At 29.6% G+C, this 13,412-nt stretch overlaps 2 protein-coding genes and 1 pseudogene across 2 annotated transcripts; 1 reads left to right on the top strand and 2 right to left on the bottom strand.

Annotated features, from left to right (window-relative positions):
* Positions 1-3,887: 3,887 nt before the first annotated feature.
* Kpol_538p54pseudo lies at positions 3,888-5,540 on the bottom strand (annotated as a pseudogene).
* Positions 5,541-9,032: 3,492 nt separating this feature from the next.
* On the top strand, positions 9,033-9,626 carry Kpol_538p53 (PQ-loop repeat-containing protein; the record flags this gene model as incomplete). Its single annotated transcript, XM_001645101.1, has 1 exon — positions 9,033-9,626. One exon carries the CDS (start codon positions 9,033-9,035, stop codon positions 9,624-9,626), a length of 594 nt encoding a protein of 197 aa, XP_001645151.1.
* Positions 9,627-10,309: 683 nt separating this feature from the next.
* Kpol_538p52 (Zn(II)2Cys6 transcription factor) lies at positions 10,310-13,033 on the bottom strand (the record flags this gene model as incomplete). Its single annotated transcript, XM_001645100.1, has 1 exon — positions 10,310-13,033. The coding sequence occupies one exon, from the start codon at positions 13,031-13,033 to the stop codon at positions 10,310-10,312; it is 2,724 nt and encodes a 907-aa protein (XP_001645150.1).
* Between the last annotated feature and the right edge of the window lie 379 nt (positions 13,034-13,412).

Genomic DNA, 13,412 nt, shown 5'->3' with positions numbered 1-13,412 from the left:
ATTGAGATTACAGATATTTTATACATTTTTTATATTTAGGAATTTTATATGTTTATCCTGCTTTTTCCAAAACCCTTTACACAGAGTATTCAAAATAATTAGAATAAATGCTTATCTTGCCTATATCTATTTTGCATTTTTAAAATATGTACACTAACCTAAATTTTTAATGATAAATTGCGTATTATACATGTCATTTAACAATTTATATGTTTAGCGACTCTCATTCAATTCCTTTAATAATTTCTCTCTAGGATTATAAAATTCCAAGGGTAGCACTTCATAAAATATAGGCATCTGGTATATTAACCACCTAATACCCATCATACTATATACTTAGATATTTATGTCCCTCCTTTCCCTGAATACAACGGGGTAGAGATAAAGATTCATACTTATTGCGAAAAACTCCGAATACTACTGAATAAAGATATTTATTATGAATGAAGATTTATTTACCTTGATGTTCTTTTAGCCCCTTACTTTTTGATTGTAATTGTTAGAAAATATACGTAATTTTTTTTCTATTCATGTATTATTTTATTTCGTAATATAAACAAGATATTCGGATTTTCTCGTAATAAAAATAATCCGAATTTTCTTTAATATTTTAGTTTCTTTTTTTGGCTGCATTTCTTTACTCCTTTATTTTCTCTTATCTATTTAAAAAAAAGCCACTTCTGATGAAAAATACGACTCAATTATACTTACCTAATGATTTATTGTTTATTAACCTCTTATTCTAAATTATTTTTGAGTATGACTGGTTACTTTAATCATACAGTATTTTATTAGATGTGGAATCACTCGCCATTTGATAGGAGTCAAATTTCTGGTAAAGCTTTAGAGTTATGTAAAAAGGTTATATAATTTTAAGGGAGCTAGATATTATACATGTATTATTATCACTAAAATACGATATTAAAATTGAATAATTGAGCTACTTCAAAACTCTTTTATTTAAGAAAAAAATATGATCAGTAAACAAATAAATATACGGAATTTTCTCACCACTATATATGGCTATTTCCTATTCCATTACCCTGATATGACTAAACAATGGTTTTTTATTTCTGCAAGCGAACCCTAACTTGATCTGAGTACAATATTTCGCTACCAAGAGATCTATAAAAGGATCATGAAACATCCTTTTCTTAATCCTGATTTCTGTCATAATTGGGACTACGATTTATTTTCTTAACTGTATATTGTTATGTACAATTTCTACATGGTTTCCATTTTAGAGGGCCCAGATCGATTTCTCGCATATTTTATTTTAAATAATTAATATGACTCGCAGGTCTCTAACAGAAATTTAATAAACATATACATTTTATATTATTATACAACTCTACTAGGCTTGGTATGTCATATTCTAAAGGTCCAATACAAAACACTTCAATCATCTTACCTTCCTTACCTCACCTTTTCTACCCTCAACCAACCCTACTCAAATAGAATTCAATTGATTCAACCTTCCCACTCATTAGCAATCCGATCACTGTCATTATAAATCTATCTTTGAATTTATCTCGCCACCTTGCATCCTTTTGTTATTACAATGCTATTCATTCCTATCTTCTATTAACCTCTCCACATTTTGTTGTAATACAATCGATCCGTCTATCTGTAATCAATGTTTTCTTACCTCCAATATTAAATCTCTTTAACTACATATTTAACGACTTCAATCCTTAAAAAATAATACAAACGTATCATCTAAATTCTATGTAACTAATAAATGCGCCCATAGTTTACTCTGGTTTACTTAATTTTACAAAAATTTCGTTTTATTTCCTCCCAAGACTTCACCATTCTTTCTACATCCATCTAAAATAATATTTGACGTCAACCTGGAATTCACAACATCAAATTTTCGTAATTCCAATCCTAAAGTTACTATAAAAGCCATATACTACCATCAAGTATATCCACTTCACCTTTATCTTGATATATATACAATTATTATTCTTTTTTTTTCAAGTCTATCCTTTATTATTGTAAGTACTACCTGGAGTGTGAAATAAACTCAACTGAAACACATAAATATACCGCTACAATAATTAATATACTACTACTAGAATTGATCTTTATAATATAATATAAATTGATTAAAAGTAATCGATATATTCAATAAAATTCATCACATTTCAATTAATTCTCCTCACTTCGCTTTCTAAATCCTAAAGCATCGCGGTATATAAAATCTCGGCATAATATATCCTAATTCAAAACTATCATAAACCAATATACTAAAAGGTCAAAAATAAATCGAAATAAACTCATAAATAGTCTAATAAACTTTACTTCCAACTGGCATTGAAATCAAACAATCCAGTTTAATAAGAATAGACATACTCTTAAGTATAATAATATTCACTAGAAATGTTCACTTGTATAACGTCCATTTAATCAATCAATACTACACTGTTCAAGAAACCTTTACAAGTGGCTTCCTCCCATCATAAAAATCTTCTTTATAGGTCATTTTAACACCACAATGTAGCTATTATTAATCATAGATTTTCAAAACCCGCAAATTTTAAAAAAAAAAATCATAATGACATTTCCCAGTTCTTCAAGGTTGATCTTAAAAGTAATTGAATTATTTGACTTCTTGATCCAGGTTTCATCCATTGGGCATTGTTTTTATTATAATTGTGATTCTCTTCCCTATTGATATTTGTCCTTTTCAATTAAATAAATTTGCCATATTGTTGAAAACTCTATTAAATAATTAAGATCTACTCTCTTCAGTTAATCTTATGATTATCCCTCATCTTCTCATCACCCTCATATCTATTAATCAAATTGTCTTAAATCAAAACTAATTGCTTGGTATCTATCATTCTCTTATTTTAATCCTACTAATAATATATATTAATATTTTTTCAATTTTGGAAGTGCATTCGGGTAATCAAGTCTTTAGATAATTATGTAAAAAGACAGCGCCAGGACCACATTCTACAGCAGTGTACCATGCTGAAGATGAGTTGACATCACATTAGGGTTTAAAATCCCTATCAAACGTAAGACTAATATTGTCTCAATTAGTCATTGAATAATTATAGGTTTTTATATATTCTTTCAGGATCTACATAAAATCTGATCGGTCCTATATATAACTATCATCAATCTACATTGTGAACTATCTGTTTTAAGTCCAAGCATCTCAGATCTAGGAAATTCCCAGTTGAAGAATAGTATCTGAGATAAGTAGGTTCCCTGATATCTATTTATGTCGCTGATTTAAACAGGGAATTGTAAATTAGGAGAAATTCTAAACTGTTGAATACAGTAAGCTTTGGGAATAAGGTGCAAAACTTGTAGTAAAATTACATTTAAAATTATGTTGAGAAAAATTTAACTTTTAAGATTCATATAAATATATATATATATACCTTTTTTTCATTCAAATGAAACTAAGATCTTGTCTTCGATAGATGGGAAAGATGAAAGATACTAGAATAGTATCAAATAAAACAACTGATGAAGGTAGCTGATCGGCAATCGGTTGATTGTTTTGTTTTTGAATAAATATTTATTCTTCCACCGTGTTTAATTTAAGAGTAAGTTCTTGAGGAAAAAAGCAAAATGATCTTGAGAATGTAAAAACATACAGTCTTTGTTGAGAAATATAATTAATTCCTGATTCATGTTTTTAAATTACTTGAAGTGCTAATTTTGAAATCCTATTAATAACACCCAATTTTATTCAAGTCTATCACTGTTAATATATGTAAATATGTACATATGTATATATACGTGAGCGTATGTATGCCTTAAAAATATTAAAATTATGGATGAATATTTTTTAAATGGAAAACTTTTAGAAATAAAAATATCTCCAATGAGGTATGAGTTTATTAATCTGGCATATGTGTTTAATTACTGAAACTGGATTTGCTACGCAAAAATGCACTATACTTATAAATCACAAACGGTATTAAAGAAACACCGACGCCCATAAATCTTAACAATGAAGATCCCCAACCTACTGGATACTTTTCACTTCCTAAATTATTGAACATAGCTTGGCCAAATAATGGAAATGCGGATGCAAACCCTGCACGCATTAAACCATTACCAGCAAATACCGATGCTACATTCTCAGGATAACTCATTCCTAAATAGGCAAAAACTGTTTGAAATATGTTAAATGTATTAATGACAAAAAAATACTTCAGCTACTATTGGTAATATCCAATGGATACCAGCTGCCCACCCAAAGAAGAATATGGAAAATGGAAGACACCAGCCTACAATCATTGGAAGAATCATGAAATCTTCAGGAACAAATAACAACCATTTTTGTATTTTGGAGCTAAATACTTTGAAAGAAAAGTTAAATAAATAGCATATGCAAAAATACAACCTACTTGGAAACCCATAAATGCCAGACCCAATTCAACACCTGTAAAATGATAAATTCCAACGAATACAATTGGGAAGGCTTCAAAGAACAAATAGAAAATACCATAACAAAGAGCAATGTATACATCGAGGGATAAAACTATAGGTTCCTTAATTATAATTTTTATTGGTTTGTAGAGAGAAGACAATATAAAACTCTTAATATCCAACTCTGATTCCTTTTTTTCAGCTGTAGCATAGTACCTGTTATCACCAGTTTCTTTTCTTAACGTTCTTGCAAGACGAACTAAGATGTTATTATGATGAGTTTCTGGGAAGAAAAATATTAAAATGATCAAAGTAGCAGCACACATCCACAGCAGTAACCAAAATTTCCATCTCCAGTCCTTTGCTTCTAAGATTGCTGCCCCCAATAACAGTGCTAAAACAGGAGCAGCAACTGCACCTACTGACCAAAGACCTAAAACTACAGGCACAAGTTCAGGTTTCATAATGTCGGTGACTGCTGCACCCCCAGTTGCTAATGCAGGAGAACAGAATATACCACTGATGAAACGAATAACAACCATACCACCATAATTCTTCACTGTGGCGGCTCCAATTTGGAATATGCAGAAACAGAAAAGTGTAATTATATAAATGTTCTGACGCCCTAATATAGCAAATTCTAACAATGGTGAAAATATTATAGGACCAATACCATACCCTAGAACATATATTGATAAGTTCAAAGTTGCTGCCACATGCCCGACATGGAATTCCTTTTGAACTGCTTCTTGACCTGGTGTATAAATTGAAGAACCCATATAAGTTACAGCTGTTAATAACATTATTTGAAATATCATAAGTGCTTTTTTACTTGTAGACCAATTTAATGGATTATCAGGGTCATTAGGACCATTCCACTGAACTAAAAAAGGATCATCTATTTCACTGCTTTTTTCAACAATATCTTTATCAGATTTTATTACTGTATTTAATGAAGTTGATGTATTTATACTATGTGAGATACTAATTTCCAATTCAACTTCATCCTTTAGCTCTGGTAATTCAAAGGCTGAGGGTTTAATATAGTTTCCTTCTTGGACATTTACAGGAACTGTGACAATATTAAATAATTCTAAAATGTCTACTACAAAAGTATTCTTGAATGTATCGGTATACATGTCTCAATTTGTTAACGATACTTATATATAGTTTTGAGTCAAGAAGAATAAAAATATTAAAACAGAGTAAAATTATAGAATATTATAAACAAGTAGTTGCCTTATATATCATTATCATTTCAAGCCTATTTATATTTTTAATGTTATTATTTTTGTTAATATCTTGTTCATATAGCATCTATTAAAAATAACATGTATACTACTGAATTTAGCTTGTGCAAAGTTTTCTTATCGCATTTGGAGATCTCTCAATAAATGCAAAAACTATAATCAGTAAGTTTCCTCTCGATTTTTTACAGTTTCTGGAAACAGGGACCTTGAAGATGGATGTGACTTAAATGAAAATGTTTCTCTTTTTCCGAGGCAGAATCAAAGAAAAGAAAAGAAGATTGAATTGGAAGAAGATTGGACAAACAAACTACCGAGCCGATGTACGAAATAGGTAATACTCGGCCGAATAGTGTTCAGCCGTTCTATGACCTTTTTGTTTCGATAAATTAATTACCTTCAATCAGCAGAAGAACGAATATCTTAAATATTCATCATCATGTATCATATTTAAGAAATAATTAAAGTTAAACTTAATAGCTTTGAAACATGACTTTTGAATTAAAAAAATAAAGTTACCTTGGTTTTTCTAAATTGATAATAAACGATTTAAGAAAACCCTTGGCTTGACTGCACTGGGACAATTGTTTTCCGATCAACGTATTTCTTGTAAATCACTAGGATGGAAGAATACTCTTTGAACTTCTACTTCAACTTCATTGGTTCATTGGGTTCTGAGAAATTACAAATATCCGTTTACTGAGGAATACAATTTCGAAAGTTAATTACTTCAGAACCTATTCATTATAGAGACTACTCTATTTTGGTTTTTATTGAATCCAGAAAAATTCTAAATGAATTTTTGTTTTGGATTATTTTGAGTACCTCGATTAAAACCCATTGCCATTATGCTACCAATAATGATTCGGTATCGCTCTATAATTTGTGCCATATAGAGGGATAACTGATTGACAGCCTTGATAATGTGAAATAGATACAACATTATAAGAGTCTAATCAGTAGAAATAGAATCATATTAATATGAGTTTTGTATCAAATTCTCTTGCATTAAGTAAAACCGTTTCAGGTACCAAATTGGTCTTTACTAGATGATTTTCAAGTCCTCGATTCTTCAAAACATTTGAATGTGATTTATTTTTGCTGTCAGGTAAGATATTGTATAGATAGAATGTTTCTTTTCCATATATATATATATATCTAACATTTTCTAGTCAATAATTTGTTAATTGTTTTCATTTCCTTACAGTGGCTTTTGAAGAAATTAAAAAGTATTCAATAGTTCAAGCATAGTGCAAAAAAGAAGTTTCTATATTTATTTGAAAAAATTGGTCACTTTGTCTTAACTTGATATGCAACATTTCCCTGTTCTATTTCATCGTCTTTTATATAGCTATCTAGCTTTTGATAAACTTTTTGATTTCCATTAAAAAAAACTAAAATTTAACAAGACTACCAATATTCTTTCTAGTCTGTTTTTTATCAATAATATATATGATCAATTCCCTGATCTCACTTTGTAAACACCTTCGACAAATTTTATTCATTGTAATAATATTTATATGAGATATTTCTTTGTAAGCTTTTCCTATCTTCTACTACTTCTATTAAAATAGATTAATTATTCTCCATAGAGTAACTAAATTAAAGTACCCTTAAGAGTTATATTCTTATTTTTTAAGTCCAATACTGTCTTTTTATATCGATAATAAAATAATACTAAGATTTCAAAAAATATTTCTCACCTCTTTCAATTAACTTTGATACTGTGTATGCCTTACATTTTGTTGCCTGATATAATACTTAATCTGTTAAAACAATGTTTTTAGTATTATTATTCTCATAATATTGTTATTGTATATTTATAATTCCAGCTTTGCAATAACTGTGATACATAACTCGACATTGATTATATCAAAAGGATAGAACATAATGATCCTTTTGATATACAATTTACTTTACTTCTCTGATAAAGTCAATATAGTTTAATTCTGAGCTAAATAACACTACGCCTATTTAGAATCGGAAATGTTAGATCAGCAACAGGTACCCAAATCGGTACACATGACCTATAAATTATGGAATTATTTAAATAGTTTTTATGGTAAATCTACTACTACATTGATACTGTTCACTTAAGTAATTATGTTATTTCTAACTTAGACACCGAAGTGAAAAACTTGATTTTTATTAGTAGCAAAAATTCTTACATTAAGTTACACGAAATTACCGATTAATTTGAATCATTGTGCATTAAACTTATATGATATGGTACTGAATTATTGGAAAAATACCTTAGTCTAGACCTCATAATCCACCACAAAGAATTAAAATTGATTAAGAGATTGATACCACATAGAGTGTGATTTCAAGATGTAATGGCTATACAGTAAAAACCAAAAACAAAATGACAATTAAATGGAACGATATAGATACGGAAATAAATCTCATACCTTAGAATAAATCCATGATATTTCATCTAATATTTCTTGTTTCCTCTTTATGCTTATTTAATGCATTCGATACAGTTTCAAAAAAAGGAAACAAGAAATATTAGATTCAATGTCATGAATTAATAATTAATAAAAAATATAATATTACTTTCCAATCTGTATATTGCAAAAGAAAATGCAATACTAGTAATAAAAATATTCTTCTTGGTAAATGATGATTTCTGAGGCAGATATACTGGATGTACTTCAATAAATTCATTCCATAATTGATATAGATGAGACATTTAGATTTATAACTTTATTAATTTGGTACATTTTTTAGATGTCATGTGCTTATGCAAAAAGTAGTCAAATTATACTGCATATTGCAATTGTATTTATGCTCTCAAGAAAATAGTTGTAGGTTTGACTGATTCCGTTGACTTCATCGAAAAACAAACTTTAATATTCCCGATAACCTCCATTGTTTAATATATTTCTTGTTTCCAGAATAAAGAAAGTTTGAAAAGAGTCTCTAAATAAATATTAATCGACAAGAACTAACTTGGCAACTAACATAAATTTCCACAAATATTTCAATCTCATTAATAGATAGTTTCTCTTTTTCTTATTGAAGACTAAACCTTTTTTTTATTTTTCAATTCTAGGTATCTCTAAGCGAGGAGATATTTGATACTGAAAAAGAAAAAAGAAAAAAAAAGGAAGAAAGAAAAAGGAAGAAAGAAAAACGAAATACAATTAAGGTTATTGTCATCGAAGATGTCGCAATTAAAAGAAAAAACTATATGATTAAAAAATGAAAAAATAACTAGATCGATTATTAAAATAAATTATATATATATTGATCTATATTCCTCAACCCATAAAAAAATTAAGAAACTCTAAACTGGTTATTCAATTACCATCCATATATAATGAATTATCTTTAGACTCCAACGATTTGAAAATCTTTAAGATATAATACTACAGTTAAATGAGTTCAGATAGCGCAGCAACCGTACTAGCAACCGTGGCGACGGTTTGTTGGTGTGTACAACTAATTCCCCAAATTTACTATAATTGGCGTCGTAAAGATTGTACGGGATTTCCTCCAATAATGATGTTTTTATGGGTTCTCTCGAGTATACCTTTCAGTATATATTTCTGCATTACTAGGGGGAATATTGTATTACAGATTCAGCCACACTTATTTATGTTCTTTTCATTTATTGGTTTTATTCAAAGCTGTTATTATCCCCCAATTTCATTATCAAAAAAAGAAATATTCCTTATAGTAACTTCTGTCATTATATTTGATATCGGGATAGAAGTTGGATTTATTCTAGGGTTAAGACCTTTACACGCTAGAGATATTACCTGGCCATCTCTTATATTTGGTATAATAGCTATTATTCTTTTAGCAGCAGGATTACTGCCTCCATATTTTGAACTCGCAAAACGTCAAGGACAGGTGGGTTGGAATAATTTTTGGTTTTTATTATCGATTCTCTTGGTGCTTGGCTCTCGATTGTCAGTGTCGTATTGGGAAACATGGACGTCATTGGAATTATACTTTACTGTGTTATAGCTGGTCTAGAATTGGGAATATTCTTATCACAGTTTATATGGTATTGCAGGTTTGTATTATTCAATAAGGAAAAGATTAATGATGAGGAAAATTTAGAGTCAGAATTAAAATCAGAAAAGACTGAAATAGTATATTTTAAAGATTCTACTTCTTTAAAATAGATTGGTTTATAGTGTTGTAACCTAAAATATAGGGAAGATACCTAAAGGTTTACAGGGTATTGTTATGACGCGATAAATAATATTTATTGCAAAAACAATGCACAATCAAATATTACGAATCCAATTGATTATTAACATTTTTTAGAATATACTCTAGAATACTAATATCAGCTGTAAATCTATATTGACAAAAATTAATGTTACAATGAAATTTAAATGAAAACTTCTTAATATACCTTCGTATATATTTTAGTTTACCTAAAAATAAAAGATTTGTAAAGGCTAATAAACTGATTGTTGACGATAACATTTCAGATACGTTATGTATTAGGAAAAGGAAAGATTCATTGTCAACGTGTATTACAGATGATTTTGATTTATAATTAACTTTCCGCGTGCTTCCTATAATAGATATTATATAGTAAAGTTCATATAAAGTTTTCATGAAATAAATATTTAATATACCTATAAGATTCATCAAAAAAGTAACCATAACCAAAAACAAGAGTATAGTCATAAACCTTAGAAAAGCATTAAATTCATATTCCATTCTTTGTAAACAACATTCCAATTATCACCTGTTTTTCCGATTCTACGACGTTTCCATACCTCGAACATAACCTGTCTAGCACCCCAATATGAGCCCATCCCATACTCAGCAAGTTTTGCAGCCCACTCTCTAAATTCTTCCTGAATTTCAATAGAATTACTAGCACAGCCTGCTATAAAGCCTTGCCAAATTAATGGAAGAACTTTAACATTTTTATTCTCAGCAAGTTTTCGCAACGACTTTAAATGTTCTAGAACTTTGAGTACATATCCTTGAAGAAATTCAATATTTAAGTCACGAGCCATTGTAAAATAGTATATAATCAAGCTAAAGTAGAAGCTCATTGTGTGGTGGTATACACCCGCGATGGTATTATTAATAAATAATTTTTTATCTTTGTCGATATAAAAATTCCACTCTGGTTTCCATCGCATTAAACGTTTCTCAAAGCTTAATGTAAGGTCGTTAAATTCTCTTGGTATAGGAAGTTCTTTAATTTTATAATATTCATTATGTCGTACTATTCTAATACAATCAGAAAATAATAAAATCAATGAATTTGGCATCCCATATAACGCATCAGTCCCTAAAGTTTCTGCTTCCAGGGGTTTCCCATCTGAATAATAATAACTATCGGCGACTATGCTTGTGAACATTGGAGGTTTCACTTCCAAGCTGGTTGTATTACTATTTTCTTCATTAATATTGTTTACCTCTGAGTGTAATATAAATTCAATGTTAATCTTCCCATCTTCTCTGTTAACTGCTTCTTTATACAGTCCATTCTTGAAGCTAGACTTTTCATAATCATAATCATCATTACTTGGTTTCTGTATATTTGAGTCAATATTTTCCATATCAGATCCAGAACTAGCTTGTTTCGTTTTACTACCTATCACAATTTCTTCGTCAGATATTTGTCCTAGTGATGTGCTATCCTGTATCAATTTTAAGAAGGAAAAAATCCTATGTAACGTCTTGGCTTTCTCTGAAAGTTTTGCTCTTTTTTCCATTCTAGATTTTATAAATTTTTCACATATCTCTAAATGATAGTGACATTCAGACATTGTCCCCCAAACTACATCGATTGAGCACATGCAAATTATCGCTATTAAAACATCCTTATATCTTTCTCTCTTCGCTGTTGAACTCAAGCAGACTTTTAAGAAATTACAAGCCTGAGTTCTAAATTCTATGCCTAGTTTTAGAAAAAATCTCTGTGGTTTAGAACCTTTACAAAACTTGTTTATAAGATTGAAACAGGAGACAGCCAAAATTGCGTTCAATAATGAATTTCGGGAATTGGATGTATGTCCTAAACCAGCTAGGTCACCTAAAGCATTCAACACTCGTGAAAAGAATAACGTCTTCCATGGATTTTTCGAAACTGTCACTACTATCATTAAATCAGCCACATTATTGAAATAATGGTTTAACAAAAATCTTGTAAGGCCATGAATTACAAAATTTGTATTTGGGATTTTAACTTCAAATGTATCACTAGATACATCTTCTATATTGTTATTGTCTATAAATGAAGGGATTATTTCTAGTATTGTTTTAGGGGCTTCTCGGCTTCTATCAATTGAATCGATTAATCCATTCTTCGTACTAATTTTGTTATCTTCGATAATACCATATCCTGATATCTCCTCTATATTTGTACCAGCATCTTTTTTGGCTAGTTCGTTAGCTGTCTCATGGTTAGGTTGTCTATTGAATAGCAATGTTAGTGGTATATTTAAATGTTTATCGTTCAATTTTAATATATTTGTATCATTACTATTTGGGCTTGTGGAATTATTTGATATGTGGTTTATCATCTGATCTACTATTCCAAATTGGGATGAGATCGCCTTAGTAGCATTATTATTTTGCACATTTTCGTGTGCCAAATTAATTATTGATGCCGTTTCAGTGTGGCCACCTTGTAAAGCAAATGCTGATAGTAATGCATCATCTCTTAATTCACTTGATATCCAATCAAAATTATATGAATTAAAAAAATCAGTATCAATATCAAATAACCCATAATGATTAGTCGTATATTCTGTACTAGGGTATTCGGTAATTTCCTTGTCTTGTGCTTCTTGTATTTCCTGTATTACTGGTACTTCCTGTGTTACTTGTGTTTCCTTTGTTACTTGTGTTTCCTGGGTTTCTTGTGTTTCCTGTGTTTCCTGTGTTACTTGAACCTTGTTGCGGTTAACATTATCTATGGTATTATCCTTAACTTGAGTATATCGCTCATCGATGGTGGAGGGAGCTTCTTTAGAGTGTCTTTCAAAAGATTTTTTAAAGACACCAAACCTCTCTACCAAATAGGGTAAATCTTCATTGAGTTTTTCAGATGTTGTAACTTCAATTAATAATAAATCTTTCTCGATTTTTTGTCTGGACAAATTTGTTTCATCATAACGAACAAAAGGAATATTTCTTCTTTGTGAACCAAGCGAATTCAAATCGACATCGGAAGTATGGTTGCGAGGTCTAGAATCAACAAAATCACCAAATTTATCAAATTTTACAGGTTTAGACCAATGCAATTTAACGCTATAACCTTCACATATTATACCTAATCGGTCACATCGTTGACATTTAGGTCGATTAAGATCACACTTAACCTTACGAGATCGACAAGTCCAACAACCATTAAAGGACTTTCGTTTTGTAGTCATTTCATTATTTCCTACCATTTCTTGAAGATTCTCATCATGAGTTTCTCATTGATAGCTATTATCCTCTTTATTTCAGTATTTTGGTGCACTCTTTATTAGTTACTTCAAAGGTAAACATTATAATGATAGAATATATATCATTTTTAAAAGATGTTGATTTCGAAATCCGGAAAAATTTCGTTAAGGTTTTCCTAAAACGACTTCTGTTAGATATTGTACATGAGGGAAAAAAGCTTTAGGAAAGTTTTAGCGACTTAATCAAAAACATGAGCAGGTCTTTTCTTGAAAGGTATTGTATTGTTGTTGTTTTTAGTTCCCATTTTCAGGCAGTATGACCTTCATCAAGTTATCTCAAACCGAAACGTTAACTAATTAGACTATGATGAACAACAATATA

This window comes from Vanderwaltozyma polyspora, genomic scaffold (assembly GCF_000150035.1).
Source record: "Vanderwaltozyma polyspora DSM 70294 KpolScaffold538 genomic scaffold, whole genome shotgun sequence".
Classification (NCBI taxonomy): domain Eukaryota; kingdom Fungi; phylum Ascomycota; class Saccharomycetes; order Saccharomycetales; family Saccharomycetaceae; genus Vanderwaltozyma; species Vanderwaltozyma polyspora.
Note: the sequence above shows the minus strand (reverse complement) of the source record. Positions and strands in the feature narration are given on the sequence as shown.